This window comes from Schistocerca cancellata, chromosome 4 (assembly GCF_023864275.1).
Source record: "Schistocerca cancellata isolate TAMUIC-IGC-003103 chromosome 4, iqSchCanc2.1, whole genome shotgun sequence".
NCBI classification, from domain to species: Eukaryota; Metazoa; Arthropoda; class Insecta; order Orthoptera; family Acrididae; genus Schistocerca; species Schistocerca cancellata.
In genome coordinates, this window is record NC_064629.1 from 63,648,868 (window position 1) to 63,671,261 (window position 22,394).

At 39.9% G+C, this 22,394-nt stretch overlaps 1 protein-coding gene across 2 annotated transcripts in view; it reads left to right on the plus strand.

Moving 5' to 3' along the window:
• The window catches only part of LOC126183634 (dynamin-binding protein-like), a 241,347-nt gene extending 222,975 nt beyond the window's left edge, over nucleotides 1-18,372 (plus strand). For both annotated transcript variants that reach the window (XM_049925755.1, XM_049925756.1), the window contains exon 22: nucleotides 17,611-18,372. In XM_049925755.1, coding sequence (XP_049781712.1) covers nucleotides 17,611-17,796 — 186 coding nt within the window. In that variant the 3' untranslated portion in view covers nucleotides 17,797-18,372. The remainder of the gene's footprint in view (nucleotides 1-17,610) is intronic.
• The last annotated feature ends 4,022 nt before the right edge of the window (nucleotides 18,373-22,394 follow it).

A 22,394-nucleotide genomic window follows, 5' to 3' on the forward strand; every position in this document is an offset into this window, starting at 1 on the left:
ATGAAAGGTTGCCAACATACAGAAGGAACACCTTGGACTTGAACAGCTCCTTATCTTCTTGATGTGGTGGCTGGTCATGTTTCTTCTGCCTTAGCACTGTGCTAATCTGATGTGGAGAGTAACCATTATCTTTGAACACTGACTTTTGATGTTCTAGCTCCTTTGTAAGACTGTCTCCATCAGAAACAACATGAGCCCGGTGAACCAACATTCTAAGGATGCCGGTAGTTTGTGAAGGATGATGGCAGCTCAACGCTTGTGTGGGCTTATGGTAGACAGAATGCTCTAATGACCCATCCACTTTCCTAGTAACCAAGATGTCCAGAAACGGAAGCAGCCATCCTTCTGTATTTCTGTCATAAATTGGTTATTCTTGCGGACTGAGTTCAGATGTTGCAAGAAGCCTGACAGTTCTCCTTTGCCATGGGGCAACACTACAAAAGTGTCATCTACATATCACCAGAGGACTCTTGGTTTAAGTTCTGCTGAATCAAGAGCAGTTTCCTCAAAGTCTTCCATTAAAAGTTTGTTACCAATGCGGAGAGAGGACTGCCCAAGGCAACACCATCAGTCTGCTCAAAATATTTGTTGTTAAATAAAAAGTAGATTGGAGAAAGGACATGATGAAAAAGTGATGTTATATCAGCCGTGAACTTGTTGCTGATGAGTGACAAAATGTGTCCATAAGAGGAACCTTAGTGAAAAGTGAGATGACATCGAAGTTGAAGTGACTTCAGTCTATTGATAAAGTCAGCTGAGTTGCAAACATGATGCGTGCACTTCACTCACAAAAGGTCTCAGTACAGGAGGGGCATCTATATTACTGACGATCAGCCATAACAGAACCTCCTTTTTATGAATCTTCAGAAGACCATATAACCTGGTGGGTGGCACAGACCTATGAGGTCTCAGTCTTTTGACCACTTCTTGCAGAATAGAAGAAGAATTCAGCAGTGCTGATGTTTTCCTATCCACTTTCCCTTTGGGATATTTGTCAATCTTCCAATACATTGGTTCACTCAGCAATTTATAAATCTTCTGTTATAAACCTCAAGTGGCAACAGCACAGTGGTGTTTCCCTCATCCACTGGTAAGACCACCGTGGGAGGATCTTCTCATAGCTTTCGTAGTGCGGCCCTTTCCATTGCAGAAATGTTGCTATTCCGAGGTGGAGCTTTCGTGAGTGCGTGACATGTGTCACGTCTTATTTCTTCTGCAGCATCACTAGGAAGAGGCCTAACAGCTTCATTAACAGTGCTAATAAAAATCAGTCAAAGGCAGGGTTCTCAGCATAGGGGCGAAGTTCGAGCCTTTCCCAAGCACAGACAGTGTTATGTTGTCCAAAACCTTATTCGTTAAATTGACTGTGGAGTGTCGAAAAGTATCTTCATGCAATAACGTTGCAGACAGCCAGCGAACTTCGAAAACTGTCTAGTTGTAGACTCCTTACGGACCCAGTCCAATTTTGCCCAGGTCGTGCTGTCAACCCGTGCCCATGAAAGTGGTGGCAGGCCGAATGCAATCTCCATATGCAGATGAAACAGCTGTTTCGATATAGCATCCAGTTCACGGTCAGTAAAACCGATCCTCTCCTCCTCTAGTGCTAGGCTTGCCTTTCATGTAATGAATTTTGCAGCAGCACTCTGGATGAAATGTCTCACTCTGGAAAACTTTGGAATAAGGCCATTGTCCTGATACTTAAGTAAAAAACACAGACAGCTTAACAATTTCACTCACTTAGTGCATAGATTTGTAATGCCATCGCCTCCCCAAAGAGGTACCTCATGTGATTCTTGAAGTTTTCCCTGAGTACTGAATATTCCAAGAGGTTTCGGGAAACCTCGCATAGGCACACAAGTACAATTGATCTTTCCTTTGAAATAGAGAGAGCGCCAAATTACTAATAGTACCAGAAAACTCAGTGTAGTTTATATAGCCATTTGTAAAAATGATTACTTCCAAAAACTGTGCGGAATTAATGAATATAAATCAAATACACTAACTGTGGAGGCTTCTGATGAGTAAATGTTGCTCTTGAGGACAGCTTCAATTTGTACACAACAGTGCTTTTCTTTCAATATAATGAGAGCACCATCATTTCACTGACAAGGATACATAATACTCAACCATAGTTTGTGTCTTTGGGAACCAAATTGAAATATAAGGAAGACCAGAGATGAATTGAGAATCATAAGACGAAGGAATAAGAAAAGAGCTAGACATAATTTATGAAATACAGCCAGAGAAGACTGAAATCTTGTACATGAGTGGGATAACACTTAACAACAAGAGCACTAAAATCACAAGTGAGACATACTTTGGTGGCTAGAGCAAAAGTTGTAGATGTAAATATCATTTGATCAAATTGTATGAGAGTTCTAAATGAAGATAAGGAAAATATCTGGAAGTGATCAGAGGATTAAAATATCTTTATCAAAAAAAGGGGGAGAAGGCTGTTCTGGTGTGTACAAGGTCACGAGATGGAAAATGAGCTTTGACGCGGTAAGGAAATTAGCTGTGTCATTTTCAGAGAAACACTCCTCTTATTTAACTTAATTCATTTAAAGAAACAATTGAAAACCTAAATCTGGATGGTCGGAAGAGTGTTTACATCGCCATCCTCTTGAATCGAAGTCCAGTGTCTTACTATTTCTACACCGTGATTGGTCCCATTATTTACAGTAGTGAATAAAAATGGGACATAGCATTACGTATTGAAATGAGAATTTGTGGGTGGTGGATACGTACAGTGTTGAATAATCGGTGAAAGTGCAGTGTAAATTAAGGGCAAATGAAGGGAAACACGAGATGAAGAGCATTTGCTGGTGATCAAGTTTCCACCTCAAAAGTACTGAATCTATCGAGATAGGTGGCTTTGTGTGGACAAATAAGGAAATTGTTGAAATATGTTCACTGCATAAAAAAAGTTTTGGCGCACTCCCACGATTTGCATAGTTTGTGTTATGTAATGGAAACCTCTTTCTCAAACTTTTTTGACCACAGGAAATTGCTGTGAATAGCTTCTGGTATAATAGAAGTGTAAGGAAACCATCATTATCAGTGCAGTTTAGTAATGTTTGCCTTGTCTCCAGAATAGGACAGTGATCAGAGTCATTTCAAGCTTGCTTGTATTGTGACTTACGCAAGAAGGGTCATTAACATGGGAAGTTGCCTGGGAACTGATATACACCACAGTGATATCATTTGAACAAATAGCCACTATTGTGAGAAACGTAATGGTGACGATATGCCTCAGAGTGGTCACTTAACAGCACCAGCTAATGAACACTACATACAAATTATGGCTTGTAGGTACCCTGAGGAGAATGCAACAGAAATGCATAATGCTTTCAAGGAGGCAATTGGGAAGGCTCTGTCTTCACATAATCAGTTTGGCCTCTAGGCTTCCATTACAAACCCCACAGCACCATGGTGTATGCAGGAGGTGGGCAAGGGAACACTTGGAGCATAACCTGGATCAGTGGCATCAAGTTCTCTTTCCGGGTGCAGTATTTCCGTCCATCCATCCTCCAATAGATTGTGGGATGACAGCTGTTGCTATATCTTTGTGTAGTAATCATGTCACCTTCAGCTGTATTTGTAGATCGTATTGCATTTAAAATTGATTTCAGTGTTACATTACACCATCTCGAGTCACCCACCTGGATAGCTGCATGTGTTCGTGCCACTTCTGGGACAGGGAGTTGTGCCAGCCCCAGATTGATTCTACATGGTGGATTAACATTGAGGATTGGTGTGCCGGCCAGCCTGGATGTGGGTTTTGGACAGTTCTACATCTACATCTACGAGGTGCATTCAAGTTCTAAGGCTTCCGATTTTTTTCTCCGGAGTGGAAAGAGATAGAAACATGCACATTGTTTTAGAATGAGGCCGCGTTCATTGTCAATACGTTCCAGAGATGGCAGCACCATACGGCAGATGGAATTTTACCACAAGCGGCGAGAATGAGAACTGTTTTAAATACTTAAAATGGCGACGTTTTCCTTACTTGAACAGCGTGCAATCATTCCTTTTCTCAATTTGTGTAGTGTGAAACCAATTGAAATTCATCGACAGTTGAAGGAGACATGTGGTGATGGAGTTATGGATGTGTCGAAAGTGCGTTCATGGGTGCGACAATTTAATGAAGGCAGAACATCGTGTGACAACAAACCGAAACAACCTTGGGCTCGCACAAGCCGGTCTGACGACATGATCAAGAAAGTGGAGAGAATTGTTTTGGGGGATCGCCGAATGACTGTTGAACAGATCGCCTCCAGAGTTGGCATTTCTGTGGGTTCTGTGCACACAATCCTGCATGACGACCTGAAAATGCGAAAAGCGTCATCCAGGTGGGTGCCACGAATGCTGACGGACGACCACATGGCTGCCCGTGTGGCATGTTGCCAAGCAATGTTGACGCGCAATGACAGCATGAATGGACATTCTTTTCGTCGGTTGTGACAATCGATGAGACGTGGGTGCCATTTTTCAATCCAGAAACAAAGCGCCAGTCAGCTCAATGGAAGAACACAGATTCACCGCCACCAAAAAAGTTTCGGGTAACCGCCAATGCTAAAAAAAATGATGGTGTCCATGTTCTGGGACAGCGAGAGCGTAATCCTTACCCATTGCATTCCAAAGGGCTCTACGGTAACAGGTGCATCCTACGAAAATGTTTTGAAGAACAAATTCCTTCCTGCACTGCAACAAAAATGTCCGGGAAGGGCTGCGTGTGTGCTGTTTCACCAAGACAACGCACCCGCACGTCGAGCTAACGTTACGCAATAGTTTCTTTGTGATAACAACTTTGAAGTGATTCCTAATGCTCCCTACTCACCTGACCTGGCTCCTAGTGACTTTTGGCTTTTTCCACCAATGAAAGACACTCTCCGTGGCCGCACATTCACCAGCCGTGCTGCTATTGCCTCAGCGATTTTCCAGTGGTCAAAACAGACTCCTAAAGAAGCCTTTGCCGCTGCCATGGAATCATGGCGTCAGCGTTGTGAAAAATGTGTACGTCTGCAGGGCGATTACGTCGAGAAGTAACGCCAGTTTCGTCAATTTTGGGTGAGTAGTTAATTAGAAAAAAAATCGGAGGCCTTAGCACTTGCATGCACCTCATACATCTACATCCATACTCCGCAAGCCACCTGATGGTGTGTGGCGGAGGGTACCTTGAGTACCTCTATCGGTTCTCCCTTCTATTCCAGTCTCATATTGTTCGTGGAAAGGAGGATTGTCGGTACGCCTCTGTGTGGGCTCTAATGTCCCTGATTTTATCCTCATGGTCTCTTCACGAGATATACGCAGGAGGGATCAATATACTGCTTGACTCCTCGGTGAAGGTATGTTCTCGAAACTTCAACAAAAGCCCGTACCGAGCTACTGAGCATCTCTCCTGCAGAGTCTTCCACTGGAGTTTATCTATCATCTTCATAATGCTTTCGCGATTACTAAATGCTCCTTTAACGAAGTGCACTGCTCTCTGTTGGATCTTCTCTATCTCTTCTATCAACCCTATCTGGTACGGATCCCACACTGCTGAGCAGTATTCAAGCAGTGGGCGAACAAGCATACTGTAACCTACTTCCTTTGTTTTCGGATTGCATTTCCTTAGGATTCTTCCAATGTATCTCAGTCTGCCATCTGCTTTACCAACGGTCAACTTTATATGATCATTCCATTTTAAATCACTCCTAAAGCGTACTCCCAGATAATTTATGGAAATAAATGCTTCCAGTTGCTGACCTGCTATATTGTAGCTAAATGATAAGGGATCTTTCTTTCTATGTATTCGCAGCACATTACACTTGTCTACATTGAGATTCAATTGCCATTCCCTGCACCATGTGTCAATTCGCTGCAGATCCTCCTGCATTTCGGTACAATTTTCCATTGTTGCAACCTCTCGATACACCACAGCATCATCTGCAAAAAGCCTCAGTGAACTTCCGATGTCATCCACAAGGTCATTTATGCGTATTGTGAATAGCAATGGTCCTATGACACTCCCCTGCGGCACGCTTGAAATCACTCTTACTTCAGAAGACTTCTCTCCATTGAGAATGACATGCTGCATTCTGTTATCTAGGAACTCTTCAATCCAATCACACAATTGGTCTGATAATCCATATGCTCTTACTTTGTTCATTAAACGACTCTGGGAAACTGTATCGAACGCCTTGCAGAAGTCAAGAAACATGGCATCTACCTGGGAACCCGTGTCTATGGCCGTCTGAGTCTCGTGGACGAATAGCGCGAGCTGGGTTTCACACGATCATCTTTTTCGAAACCCATGCTGATTCCTACAGAGTAGATTTCTAGTCTCCAGAAAAGTCATTATACTCGAACGTAATACATGTTCCAAAATTCTACAACTGATAGACGTTAGAGATATAGGTCTATAGTTCTGCACATCTGTGCAACGTCCCTTCTTGAAAACGGGGATGACCTGTGCCCTTTTCCAATCCTTTGGAACGATATGCTCTTCTAGAGACCTACGCTACACCGCTGCAAGAAGGGGGGCAAGTTCCTTCGCGTACTCTGTGTAAAATCGAACTGGTATCCCATCAGGTCCAGCGGCCTTTCCTCTTTTGAGGGATTTTAATTGTTTTTCTATCCTTCTGTAATCTATTTCGATATCTACCATTTTGTCATCAGTGCGACAATCTAGAGAAGGAACTACAGTGCAGTCTTCCTCTGTGAAATAGCTTTGGAAAAAGACATTTAGTATTTCAGCCTTCAGTCTGTCATCCTCTGTTTCAGTACCATTTTGGTCACAGAGTGTCTGGACATTTTGTTTTGATCCAGCTACCGCTTTGACATAAGACCAAAATTTCTTAGGATTTTCTGCCAAGTCAGTACACAGAACTTTACTTTCAAATTCATTGAACGCCTCTCGCATATCCCTCCTCACACTACATTTTGCTTCGCGTAATTTTTGTTTGTCTGCAAGCTTTGGCTATGTTTATGTTTGCTGTGAAGTTCCCTTTGCTTCCGCAGCAGTTTTCTGACTCAGTTGTTGTACCACAGGGGCTGTTTTCCATCTCTTACGATCTTGCTTGGCACATACTCATCTAACACATATTGTACGATGGTTTTGAACGTTGTCCACTGATCCTCAACACTATCTGTACTTGAGACAAAACTTTTGTGTTGAGCCATCAGGTACTCTGAAATCTGCTTTTTGTCACTTTTACTAAACAGAAAAATCTTCCTACCTTTTTTTAATATTTCTATATGCTGTAATCGCTTTATGATTGTTGATTCCCTGTTCTGTGTTAACTGTTTCAAATAGTTCAGGTCTATTTGTCACCAGAAGGTCTAATACGTTATCGCCACGAGTCAGTTCTCTGTTTAACTGCTCAAGGTAGTTTTCAGATAAAGCACATAAAAAAATTTCACTGGATTCTGTGTCCCTGCCACCCATTATGAACGTTTGAGTCACCCAGTCTATATCCGGCAAATTAAAATCTCCACCTAGAACTATAACATGGTGGGGAAATCTACTCAAAATATTTTCCAAATTATCTTTCAGGTGCTCAGCCACAACAGCTGCTGAGCCAGGGGGCCTATAGAGATATCCAATTACCATGTCTGAACCTGCTTTAACCGTGATCTTCACCCAAATTATTTCACATTTCGGATCTCCGTCAATTTCTTTCGATACTATTGCACTTCTTATCGCTATAAACATGCCTCCCCGTTCACTGTCCAGCCTGTCTCTGTGGTATACATTCCAATCTGAGTTTAGAATTTCATTACTGTTTACATCTGGTTTCAGCCAACTTTCTGTCCCTATTACAATGTGGACATTGTGACCATTTATTAATGAGAGCAGTTCTGGGACCTTTCTATAGACGCTCCTGCAGTTTGCTATTAGCAGATTAATATTGTTATTCCCTGTTGCATTTTGCCTACTCCTAGCTTGCCGCATCTCAGGAGGCATCTTGTCGGGCCTAGGGAGGGAATTCTCTAACCTAAAAACCCACATGTGCACTCCACATGTACTCCACTACCCTTGTAGCAGCTTCCTGCGTGTAGTGCACACCTGACCTATTCAGGGGGACCCTACATATCTCCACCCGATAGCGGAGGTCGAGAAATTTGCACCCCAGGTCTCCGCAGAATCGTCTGAGCCTCTGGTTTAAGCCTTCCGCTTGGCTGCAAACCAGAGGACCGCGATCGGTTCTGGAAACGATACTACAAAATAGTTAGCTCAGATTCCACCCCGCGAGCGAGGCTTTCCGCCTTCACCAACTCCGCCAACCGCCTGTATGAACTGAGGATGACCTCTGAACCCAGACGGCAGGAGTCATTGGTGCCGACATGAGCAACAATTTGCAGTCAGGTGCACCCAGTGCTCTCTATCGCCGACAGCAGGGCCTCCTCCACATCTCGGATGAGACCCCCCGGCAAGCAGACAGAGTGAACACTGGCCTTCTTCCCTGACCTTTCCGCTATTTCCCTAAGGGGCTCCATCACCTGCCTAACGTTGGAGCTCCCAATCACTAATAAACCCCTCCCCCTGTGTGCCTGGAGCAGCCACATGTCCACTCACAGGCATAGTGGGCGATGCCACACGGCCAGCCTCCATATTGACCCTCCACCTCTTGCGCCGCGAACGTCGCTGAACCCACCACTCCGCTTGGGGAGAGGGTGGCCCAACTGCGCCCGGTACCCGCGAAGATGTCTTGACAGCAGGGACAGTGGGTGAAGCATGTAACACCTGGGGTGTACCATGCGACAACTAGACTCCCCACTGCCGCTACACTCCGAGGCAGCATCCTGAAGATGGCTGACCGCGGCCATCAACACATTCAGCTGTTCACGAACAGTGGCCAGCTCCTCCTGAGTCCGTACACAGCAGTCACACATCCTATCCATCGTAAGAAATCAATTTACTATAGAGAGTTAATAGACTTTTAACTAGACTGCTAATTCACTAAAGGCAGCTGATAGTTGACTAAACTGTGGTTACTAGACACTTCTTGTAGAAAACAACTAAAATAGCACTACCTGTGTGTGGACTGCATTCAAAACAAACAATAGCACTACTGGCACTGTGGCTAACTAAAGGGAATCTCTCTGACTGTATTCAAAACAAACACGAAATCTATGGAACACTATTACTAGCACTCGACAATTAAAGCTTCCTAAAAGCAAAAACACATGGAAGAAGAAGTGACAAGTAAGAAAAATACAGTTAATACTTAAATTTATGTAGCTCGCTGCACAGCAGACGTGACACAGACGGCAGTTTCCCATATCCTGCGAGGAGAATACTGGGCAGGTATCCAAGTCCCACAGTTCACATGAATAACACTAAACGCAGGCAGTTGGTGTACACATATTCTGTCCCAGGAACAGGGTGGTTACAGGAAGGGCATCTGGCCACCCTTTAAAAAAACCTTTGCCAAATCCATTACTAATCATGCCAATGCATGATAAAGGTGGAATAAAAGGAGGTTACACCAACTTCAGCCCCTTCTGTGATACAAGATGATGATGTGGATACCAGGTAATTGTCATTATACATTTCATTCAGGGTACAAAAAAATCTATGTCAACAATGCTGAACCTTCTTTCCTGGTCATGGTGTGAAAAATGGCAACACATCAACTAGACTGTAGGTAGAAGCCAGCACATTCACATGATGTGCTTATATCAGTTTTGGTTTACAAATTTTTACTGGTCTTGATGTTTGACATATATTTGGGGGAGCTATCTTCTCAAACTGAACATTTGAGAATGGCTTAAAATGCCAGAACTAGTAATGGAATGAAGAAATAGCCTCAGTAAACAGAGCCTAAGTGCAAAAATGCAACACTCATTTCATTATTATAATTATTCCCACAATGGTCCTGAGCTAAAACTTGATGACAGCTGTCGTGGCCATGGTTTGTAGAGAGATGTGATAGGGATGGAACCGATGTCAGTGGTGAATGTGTAGGACACTTCCTCATCCTCATGCAGTGGTGTGGGAACTAGAGATGGGCAAAGTCGATCATCCTCAGGAACTAGTTCACTGGTGATTGTTCTTTTTTTGGGAACCATTCATTGTGCTTGGTATATGGTTCTTATGAAAAATTGAAGATGGAAGGCGCCAAGAGGGGCACTTGCCTCCACTCTGGAGTAGAGAGTTTTTATTCATGACAGAATTCTCAAACACATGTAATTTTTGTGATTCTGCAAAACATCTCGTTTAAGCAATTGCAGCATCATGTGGCTGATTGCAGTGAAATAATATAAGGTAGCGCACGAAAAACCGGCGCCAAGTACAGACTGCTTGCCAGTTACGCGCGATTTGTTGACTGCTACGAGCAGAATAGATAAACATGTAATAATTAGGCAGTGAAGAAGTAACAAATAAGCTAATGCAAACAACTTTGAAACAATAGCTGATGATTGGTAAACAACAATGAGCAGTCTAGTACTTGGGGCCAATTTTTCATGCGCCACCCTGTACCACTGAAACAATATTGTAGACGTTATCATATTCTCTTTACAAATTGTGACACCATAAACTCAATTATGAAGTGTGGGCTTCATTCAGTTGTAAGTCGGTCTGCTTTCCATAACAATGAACATGCTTTTTTACCTTGGATCAAAAAAAGACAGAAAATGGCCACTCCTGTGTGCTGTGCTGACATCCTTATCATGTGTGTACTAACAAAAAATATTGCCTTTTTACAAGTATTTCTTCTGCTGTTTATCGAAATAGTGAAGTAAGCTGATACGCCATTTTGTTACCTGAAAAGGTGTATGTATTACATAACACACAATTTTTATGTAATTGACGTAATTATAAAATACATTTTAATCACCGGTCGTGGATGGTGAATAGAATACAAAAAGAACCAGAAGTTCAAAGTTCAAAAAAGGTTTGAGATAGATCTAGAATGGGCATACAAAGCTAACGAAACACAACAACAACAACAACTCGATACTGAACTAATTATGAGACATCAGCAGTGGAACTGCGATGAGTGGCCACGCGAAGAAGGACGAGTCCGGCCGACCGAGACCGAGACAGATGGGAATGGGATCAAGGCTGGAATGAGACCCGCCGACGTGTCATTCAGGAACGAGACCGACCGTTTCCTGTTCCTGGGAACTATAAGTAGAAAGCTGTGACCAAAGTGAACTGTGAAAGACCGTTCCTTAGAATTCATTCTTCCCTCGTTCAGTTCATCTTGGTGAACCATTCCTTTGGACCCATTAATTCACAAACGACCCATCTCTAGTGGGAACTGACTTGTGGATCAACTGCAATAGCAGAAAGAATGGTAGTTTCCCTCTCTTCTGTTATCACTTGTTTCCTTCTGTTATGTTGTCACATAACTGCAAAGATGGTTGACATCTAATGGTACATCTTGTCGCATACACTGTATAAGAACATCCTACACACTCCATACACCATGGGCATGTCAGCTTTTTCTGCATTGGTAAATCCCATTGTTCACTCACAATCTACTGCTTGGACTGTCACACATTAACTGACTAGCAATTTGAATGCACTCGAGGAACACACAAGCATACTGTAAGCAAACATAACATCATTGTATCTAGCAACTATGCAGGTTGAACGACACAAAAAAGTGTCGATGTGGAAACTTTTCAAAATACGATCCTTCATAAATGACTCTAACTAGAATCTTGCAACAACCACCACAGACATTTTAATTTACCCTAATTTTAGTTTGTTAATGTCAATAGGTATTGTTCCATTTAAAAAATGTGTGTTTGCACAATAAATACACTTTCTAAGTATTATTACCATCTGTTTATTGGCTAACAATATAAGCCCCTGATTACCTATCCATTCTGTGAAAACTGCACATCAGTAACACTTCCCAACTCCGCAATATTTGCGATGAAAGTTTTAGGTTATTCACTTTGTATATCCTCCCTCAGTTTCTAGAAAAGTTTAATATGAAACTGACTGCATATGTAAACAAACATAAGGACCGAAATGAGGTAATTCCTGATAGGTATACAACAAAGCTAAGGTACAGGTTATGATACTGACTGACCAACGCTACTAAGAAAACCACCATAGTCTAAGCTTACTTATGATAGTCTGTGGTCTTTTTACAACTCTGATTATAGCAGAAATACAAAGATCTGAAGCTAAAAGCAAAAATAATTGTGCATGAAGAAAAACAGAAAGCTTGGACTGATTTCACAGATAAACTACTGTACCAAACAATAAGAAAAATGATCAGTGTTTAATGTCCTGTTGACATCAAGGTCATTAGAAATGGAGAACAATGCTTGGAATGTTTCAAGGATAGGAAAGGAAATTGGCCAAGCCTTTTCAAAGGATCCATGTTGGCATTTGCCTGGAGTAATGTAGGGAATCACGGAAAACCTAAATCTGAATGGTAAAACACAGATTTGAACATTCGTCCTCCCAAATGTGACTCCAGTGTGCCACCTCACTTTTAACAATAAGGAATGTAAGAGGAGCCATAAATAAGGAAGATAATGGAATTCTATTTTGAAGACCCCCACTGATGTAACCACTCAGGTTAGTTTCAGTTGTAATGGTGAGACCAATCAAGAGAGTCCACCAACATGGAAGGAAGTAGAAACAGCCCCCATTTTAAACCAAAAGAAAAATCTACAGATGTTGATGGGGTCAGTGCAGACAGGATCAAAGCACTTGGTCCACTAGAAAAAAGTGGCTTCATGGAGTAATAGGTGCAATATGGAAGGATGGGAAAATTCCTGATGATTAGAAAAAGGAAATAACAGCACCTCTCTTTAAAAAAGGAAGCTGTAAAAATGTAGCTGTTATAGAGAAATGCCCTATCATCATATGGTCTGAAAATATTTGAGAAAATACATGAGGAAAGGCAAATAGAACCACAACTACAGGAAAAGCAGTATGGATTAAGAGAACAGTGTGCTACTACAGGTCTTATATTTGCATTCAGAATGCTGGTAGGACAGAGACATAACACTCGTGACTTAAGCACTTGAAAAAGTGTTTGATAGTGTTACAAGGAACACCATATGGGAGAGCCTAAGAAATAAAAAATGTACCCACAAGGCTAATTCTGAAAGTTAAAATGCTTTACAAAAGCTACTGCAGTTTCATACGGATAGGAAATGGTAATTATGATTGATTCTGAAGGAGTTCAGCAAAGGAGTGCCGTTTTGCCATAACTTTTTATCACTGTCATAGATGAAGTTATGAAGAGAATGAAGCAGAACATCAGAACACTTGCATCTGCAGATGATGTAGTAATTTGGGCTAATATATGAGGGGCCGACCATCTAAAGGCACGTGGATTAACACTAAATGAATCCAAAATATTTGCAAAGCGAGAAAGGAAAAATGAGGCTGGAAAAGCAGGCCAGTACAAATGTCTCGGTTGCATAATTTCAGGCAACAAGAGGATACAGCACGAGATCAAAAACCAAACTCAAAAATCAGAATCCTGCACAATGACTGTACTCGTCGACAACAGTCTGCGAGCCACAGTAATGAAGTTCTTATGAACTATGGTCCAGAAAACTAGGAAGGATACAGTAATAAATGAAAAAAATATGGGAAGAAGCTAGAATGCACAAAATGCCCTTGTCAAATGAATGGTCTTTTACCAAACACATCTGTGTGTAACCACTGGTTTGCTATGAAGCAAAACAGTGGCTACACACAGATGTACTTGATAGAAGACTGGTAGGAAGACCAAGGAAGATATGGCTGGACCACGTGATGGAGGATATAGGAACAAAATGGAGTCGGCTCGGATACAGTCCTGAAATTTTGGTAATGCTGGGGTTGGTGGTAGAGAAGGGAGTTCAACTTTCCCATTATTGTATATGCAACAGAAATGTGTCATAAGGATTATAGGCTGCCTATGTCTTCAAAGAATTAGGCATTCTAGTAAAAGTTTCGGCATCTACATAGCTAATCTGAAAATCACATTTAAGTGCCTGGCAGAGGGTTCATCAAACAAAGTACATTTAGATTTTCAGGTTTGTTATTACCAACCATTTAGGATTTGAAAACAACATGAATAATGAAGTTGACAGCTTGCCTCTGGCAAAGAAAGGAGCAAATTATGCAGTCATAAAAATCCAGGGTTACCACCAGACCTGGAAATCAGGGAATTTCAAACATATAAGGGAATTAGAAAAATCTCGTTTTTTTTTCTCATTAGATGAAATGGTTTGTTTACTGAGATGTAATGCTTCATCACTGGCTGGTTACAGCTGAGTACGTGTGCCACTTCCCTACTCCCTCATCTTACTGCTTCTCCCCTTCCTACCATTCCCCTTGGTTTGCCATCAGTGCTGCCACTAGCTAGCAGCTGCCGATGAGAGGCAGGGAGGCATGAGGAGTGGTTTGTTTGGATCTGATTCTCAGAGATTGTTGACACAGCAGCCAGAGACGGTGGTCACGTGTGCACGAGTTGTGTCTGAGTAACTATGTGAATGTGTGTATGCTCTTATTTTCTGACAAAGGCTATGGCCGAAAATTGTTGTGAGAGTGTGATTGTCTTTTCTACGTGCCTGTCTGCAGCTCAGTGATCATCTTTACATTGAGTTGCTGCCTGTCCTCATTAGTATTGGATTCTCAGAGTATTTGCGCAAGTTATCTATTTTGATCACCACGGTCTCATTTCATCAACGTGGTGTCTGTGAGATGTGGAAGCTGGCCACACGAGTGGACTTCCACAAAGGGCCAAAGTTGGAGGCCATTTCTGCAGGTATTTCTGACGGATCGGGCCTGCCGAACTGAAGCCCATTGTTTCCCACTAACGTGCAAGCTCTATCCCGTCGGATCTAGTCTCACTGATCCGCCTGCAGGTCGGGTGTGTTTGTGTGTGTGGCATAATGCGGTGGATTTTCATGGTTCGTACACGGACTCGGGACTGCAGTGCTCCTTGGCAGGCCAGAGGCCACGAGTGATGGATTTCACGAACTGTGAAGAAGAAAATTGTGGCAGTCACTGGCAGTTCATATATTATGTACTTGTATATTTCCTGAAATAAAAATCACACAATACCTGTTAAATAATAGACATAAGGTAGTCTTCAATAACGAACATTGTAGAACCAACATTTTATTGGTGGTCACCTACAGTGTTGGTTTACACAACTCTTCCCTGCCTTATACACTTCTTTCAAAAGGCGTACTTTTTTCTAGGGTTATTTCTGAAATCAGTGAAGGTATTTTAAATCTGTCTTGAGACTCCAAGGAAATGGGTATTTTTGTCACCTAATGTGTTTTGTTTTCTGAAATGAAACAACAAGTGGCCCTAATGAAACACATACCATTTGGCTTGCTTTCTCCATCTAAAAAGAGTTCATTACAAAAGATGATGATAGTACTTAAGATTTTGCTCACACAGGGGAGAAATACAGAAGTCCTTACTTCTTTTTGTCAACTTATGTCTTTACTTACCCTTGAGATCTCAAATTTTGTCAGGGAAAAATGTTAAAACTTGTCTGAAATCAGGGAATTTCACCTAGGGAAACTTATGGCGATCCTGAAATCTTGTACCACATTCCCAATTAATTAAGGGGGTGTAGGACATCAAACGGGACGACTTAGAGCGGGAGAGACACCACAAGAATATTTAACTTCCACTGCCTATACTTTTACAAATAAATTCATAAAACTTTGTCAGAATGACCAGAAAGGATTCAGGATTTACACTTATAGTGGTGGAAGTTCAAAAATATAAGAAAATAATTTATTTTTTTACATTTGTATTTCAACTTTTTTCACTTACCATTGGCTGCATTTGTTGCTATAGGTACACTTTTCTTCATAAGTAAGGGAGATTCTTCGATTACTTTTGCACAGCATACAAACCATACTTACAGGTGTATGAAACTCAAGAATTTTCCAAATATATTAAAAACAATGGTAAAAATTGAGATAATTAACTATAATATTTGAGTTTTTTCTAAACATAAAGTTAAAAATGTAAAAGCACATTCATTTTTTCATAAATTAAATAATTTCTAGAGTTTCATAAACCTGTAAGTATGGTTTGTATGCTGTGCAAAATTCATCGAAGAATCTCTCTTACTTATGAAGAAACGTGAACCTATAGTAACAAACACAGCCAATAGAAGTAAAAAAAATGATGACCTTTCACATGTAAAAAAAAATTATTTTTATTTATTTATTTATTTATTTATTTTAACTTCCAATGCTATAATTGTGAATCCTGAATCCTTCCTGGTCATGCTGACAAAGTTTTATGAATTTATTCGTATAAGTATAGACAGTGGAAATTAAAATGTCCTGTGGTGTCTCTCCTGCTCCAAGACGGCCCGTTTGACGTCCTACCCACCTTAATGGTGCTGGATATGTCACTTGAGGCTGATTATTCATTTGAACCAAATTAGAAAGAACTGTATAGGTTAGAGAGTACCTCCAAAGTAAATTATAACATGCTCCCCCTTCCTGATCCAGAACTCCATGCTGACTTCTTCCCATCCTACCAGCTATAGACCCAAGAGCCTCTACTCTCTCTCTCTCTCTCTCTCTCTCTCTCTCTCTCTCTCTCTCTCTCTACATTCCAACTCCTCTCTGTTCCAGCTCCAACATCACTCCATCCCACCTATCTTGTCCACCCCTTCCCTCGCCATCACTGTCTGCAGACACAATGCAGCAACACCATCTATGTTTTCTATGGAAATGTTATCAGTAGAAATTATCATTTATTATTGTTAAACTCTATTCTATCAATTTAAAATTCTAAAACTCTGCTCACATCTTAAGTTATATTAGGCTGAGAATAGAAATAAACTAATATTGCCATCTAAGCAGCTTTATTAAACTCACCTCCCTAGTTGCTTTCCAGTGGCTTATTAACTATGCCAACGTCTTAGAAAATGTATAATTAACCTATCCCATCTACAGGTTTTGTTATTGACTTTTCCCCCTTGTGTATTCCCTATTATATCTCTTCATTTCATACATTATCTCTGTGTTTAATTGTTACAATATTTTTGAAGTGTACCACATTCCAAATGTTTTGTCTCCTCTCCCTCCCATCCATGATTTACCTAAATCATTGTATGAAGTGTTGTATACCTTTACACACACAAAAATTAGCAGTGTTATTAATGTGAAAAACATAACAGTTATTAATTTATGTTTCCTGCCACAGTTGCATACATATTCCTTACTAGAGACTAGTTTTGAACAAGTTCTTTGATTTTCAAACCATTGCTTGTGTCTTTATTATGTGATTGTAAAATAATTCCAGTGAAATGTATAAAATTTTTAGTCTGTCATTAGCAAATTGACTTCCTAACGTTAGGTCAGCTTAGCAAAAATATAGTATATGGAAGTTAGTTGTGCCAAGGACAGACAGTTCAAAGATATACATACTTTAAGAACCGACCAACACTTTTACATGCAACACTGGAATTATTTTACAATCAAATGATGAAGATACAGGCAATGGTTTGAAAATGAGTGGACTCATTCAAAACTAGCCATCATTAAGGAATATGTATGCTAATGGGATAAGAAACTAAATCAATAAAAAATATATATATATAGTTGCTGGTCCTTTATGCCATCACATTCTGTAATTGGCTATAGTTGATAGTGTTTGTTTACTTGCAGTTCTACTATGCTGTCTACAGCTTTGAAGGCCAGGGACCTACTACATTGGCTATAAAGGCTGGGCAAGTTGTTAATGTTCTCCAACATGAAGATGCCCAAGGAAATTCCGAATGGTGGCTAGTAGTTGACAGGTTTGGGAACAAAGGATATGTACCAGCAAATTACCTTGCTAAATATGATAATTAAATTTTGTATGATGACAGCAGTCAGTTTCTTTCTGTATACTGTATTCATTTTGTTAATTATGTGCAGACTGTAGTCTGTGTGAAACACTGCAACTGTTTTTGTAAGTGCCAAAGCCAAACAGACTATGTGCAGCTAAGAACCACATATCATTTCATTATTGTATGCATTTAACTGACCAGAATATTCAGTTATTAATAATTTTAACTGCTCATTTTGTGTGCTTCTGTGGTTTCAGCTATCTCACAATGCTCTGTTTTTGTAATAATGTTGTATTTTAATGCGCTGAATGCATGTAATGTTTTTTGGAGGAAAACCTAATTATTTTACTTTATTTGAATAGCATCTGTTTGGGCATATGCTATAAACTCTTAGTTGTTTTCTCCCATGCAAATGAAGCCGTATCTGTGATATTCTGCCTGCTATGTAGTTTGGTGCTAACTAAAAATGAAAGGAAAATGTTTCCATTCAAGAGTCACGAGATTTTCTGGGCTGTAAGTCTGCCAACAAAGCTGTTAATCATTCATCTGTATAAAATGCAGAGAGAGAGAGAGAGAGAGAGAGAGAGAGAGAGAGAGAGAGAGAGAGAGAGAGAATATGAATGCATGCCATTACATCGATGTTTTGCCAGACTTTACAAGTGTAAGATATGAAATATTTGTTCCTGTACTGATGGCAGCTTAATATTTTTGTAAGTGGTGAGAATACTAGCGTGTGAAATGTCTGGAAAAGAAGTGGAAAAAAAGGCCCACTCACCAATAAGACTCAGTAAGGGAAAAAAATTGTTTTTGGGCCTCAGATCCTTGTGTAATCTGCTGATAGACACTCTAGAGGAAACATACGTGACCGACAATACCATAATTATATAGCAGTGGCAACATAATACAAGGAAATATGAACAAATTGGTGCAGAAAAGGAACAGACTATCAAGATTACAAACTTCCCAAGAGAGAAATATTGTGTGTTGTGGGACTTAAACCCAGACCATTGCTTTTCAAGGGTGATGCTCTTACACACAGCCATCCATCCAAGAATGAATCATTTCTGATCTTCACAGCTTCAATTATGTAACACAAGAGAGTAGCATTCCCTGCTGCCCAAGTAGAGAACTTGAGAAGTGGAGCGGCTGCTGCTGCTGCTGCTGATGATGATGATGATGATGCAATGTTCATTTTTGATCAGTTCGTGATAAAATTTCATTTGCCAATCTGATACCTGCACAGGAATGTTTACTGACAAATTGGAACACTTCTGGCTGAGATGAAGACCAGCCGGTCCCAACATGTGAGTCAGCAATAACTCTAAGGTACTGAATTTGAGCAACTTAAAAGGTCAAAAGATAAATTATTTTTGAAGTTATATGCCATACAGGCCTTTGTATTTTTCAGGATGGGTGGGGGTGGCACTGCATTACAAAATAACAAAAGTTTTAGTCTGACCTGCAGTGTTTTGGAAAGTGGTTGTATCCAATGAATGACAGTTCTTGTACTTTTGAAATGAGAACAGAAAATACAATGTACCTTGCTAACAGTCAAATAAGTTGATTCAATAACATATTTGGACATGTAACAAATATTAACTTTCAAAACATATAATAAAGACCTTTGTTGTTGTATTTCAGTAGATTAGCACCATATTTTGTTTCATTTCACAACACTGAGGAAACGAATTTGCACCTCTCAGAAATTTTATATTAAAATTTCTGGTGCAAGGCAGCTGGGTTTGTTATATCATCATCTCCAGTCTCTTATAGGCTGCATTTGCAGCACATGCAGTGCTTTTAAAAATTGCATTATGATTTTGCTACCTAGACATTTATAGATCACTTGAGAATCCTTGTGATGCATAGTAGCTACCGTGGGTTGAAGATCTGATTAATTAATTAAAGAATTAAATGCTGTTAGTATTCATTCCCTCCTCTTCCCTAAACAAAAATTATGGACACCAAGTCAATTAAATATTTCTTCTTTCTTGCAAACACAAAAAATACTGGCTTGGAGCAATATTTATTAACATCAGTATTTTCTGTAGAAATTGTATATTGTTTGTTCTGGCAAATTAACTTATTCTAGCAGTAATTCAGTTCCTTATGTAATCTTCATTAGAATGATTTGCATTTTAAATGTGATCTTACTTTCGTTATTTTAAACGTACTGTACAGAAATTATATTGTGAATTATATTTGTTGTGGAGTAATATGTTGTAAATATTTTGTTGTATGTGAACAAATTTACCCACATTTTAATAAAAATGTTCTGAACATTACTGTAGTCTTGCTTGAATTGTGTGTGTGTGTGGGGGGGGATTGGATTGAATACATTATGTGGTTAAACATATTGGCAAGGTCATTATACATAGAGAAATAGTTCAACTGAAGGAGAATGGCATCTACGAGTATGTAGCCTGCTGAAGAACAGTGAAATCCATTTTATAAGTAGAACGATATGCAATAAATAAAATATATTGTTTGCCTGAGCTTTCTAAATTCTGCAACTGGAGAACCTTTGTAACTCACAACAGTTAGACAATACTTTTGTTGGATATACAGTTTTTTATTATTATTTTTGCCTTTCATTGTATAATTAACTATTTTCAATTTTCTACTCTGTAATTTCAGGCATGGAAGTGTTATCTTAGTTATTTTAATCACTAAAACGCAAAAGTATATGGTATTTACATCCCTCAGAGATAATGGAGTTTAACTTGAATTTCTGCAATGTTGACCTAAGACTAGATTTATGATAGCCAGACACTGTTTCATTTGTGGAAGAAGGTTCCAGTCCATGGCTGATCTAGGCTGTGTCATATGAATATGCACCCCTTTAACACTGCATGGGCAGGGGAATGGCTGCTGCCTTTCTTTGATAAGTGAAGCTGTGTGTGAAGATTACAAATATGGTCTTAAGTTGAAATTGTGAAAAGTGGACTTTTACGTCTTTACAATGTTGTTGAAGTTTTTGTGGCCATTTGATGTATTGCCTGTTGGCTTCCATTTCTGGATATTTTGTAAACACAAGTGACTGACATTCGCAAAAATTCTCTCTGGTCTGCCACTAGCAATGGAGGGTAAACCTGAGAACGCTGGCGAATCGTCATAAAAATCAGTAAATAAATGTTGGCCAAAGATCCTAAGACAAACCAACAGGCATTACACATGTATATCTCAGGTATGTATTTGTATGCTGAAAATCATTTAAAATGAGGAATACTTCTGCACTAGTGCTCTTTTTTTTTCAGATAAGTGGAAAGGCAAAAATAGCATGAATTCAGTTCTGCAAAAGTGAAGAGTTAAGTGCAATTTCCTACTCCAAAACGGATAGTACTGTATTGAGCACTTAATGTTTATGAAGTGTGCCTACTAATTATCCCAAGTAATTTAAACTGAGCAAGGTGGCACAGTGGTTAATACACTCGCATTTGGAAGAACTGTTTTCTGTTGTTTCCTTAGATCACGTGAGGCAAAAAATACTGAGATGTTTTTCTTGATCGAGAGAAAGCCTATTTCTTTGCTTATGCTTCACAAATCAGAGTTTGTGCTCAGATACTTATGACATGGTCTACTGCAAGTTAAACCTTAATGTTTCTAGATTCCATCGAAATAATTAAAAGTGACACTGTTTTAAAACCATCAACTTCTTTATGTAATATCCTATGTTAGACAAACAAGGATTGATCACGTGGGGATTTGAACCACTGCCTACCTCAGTACGAGTACAGTATCTTACAATTGCACAACCTTAAAACTCAAGAGGGTAAATAAAGTTAGTTTCTTGCATACCTCATTCCTTAACACATAAACACATATATTCCAGAAACAGTTCTAAATGAACATCTGATTTGTGTTATATGTATCTCAGAACAGGCTCCAAATAAAGTAAAAAGGTGTGCAGCTAATCTCTTCAGTTACTGGGCACAAAGATTTTTACTTTAAGACCATATTTTTATCTTGAGTGAAACCAATGAGGAAAGAAGATTTTATAATCAATCTGCACAATATTTACTTCATTAGTAAACTTGTTAAGGTGAAAAGAGGAACATGAAGGATGTGAAGATCTAGAGAAAATCTGAGAGAGGCATTCAATAACTGGAATTTCTTATGCTGAAAATTAGTAGAATAATTTATCTGGAACGAGTTGGGGTGAAAGTTCTAGTTCAAGGAGAATCATTCTACACAGTGGAAAATAATACATTGAAGAGTATAGTAAAATGTTAAATATCAGTGTGCATTCAGTGGAAGGGATTTCAGTTAAGAAAAGAAGATAGTGCATGTTTATTCCACTTTTTAAGAAGCATTAAGATACTAACTAGAGAGATTGTGTGTCTTCAGGTTTTTACAGATACATAATTGATTCTGGGACTAGACGTGAAGCAGTAAACTAACGTGCACTAACACTTGAGAGTCTAACATCTGCTTTAATTGTGCATATAATATGAACATTTGTATAATATCTAAGCAATATATTCACATACAGTATGCAATACGAAACAGTGATGGGATGGCGAGGCGCGGCGACTCGAGCGCACCGAGAATTCCTCGAGCCTCTAGTTCTCAAGCAATTCTGGAGAAATGGCTCGGCGGCGTGTGCCGCTGCGCGCCAGT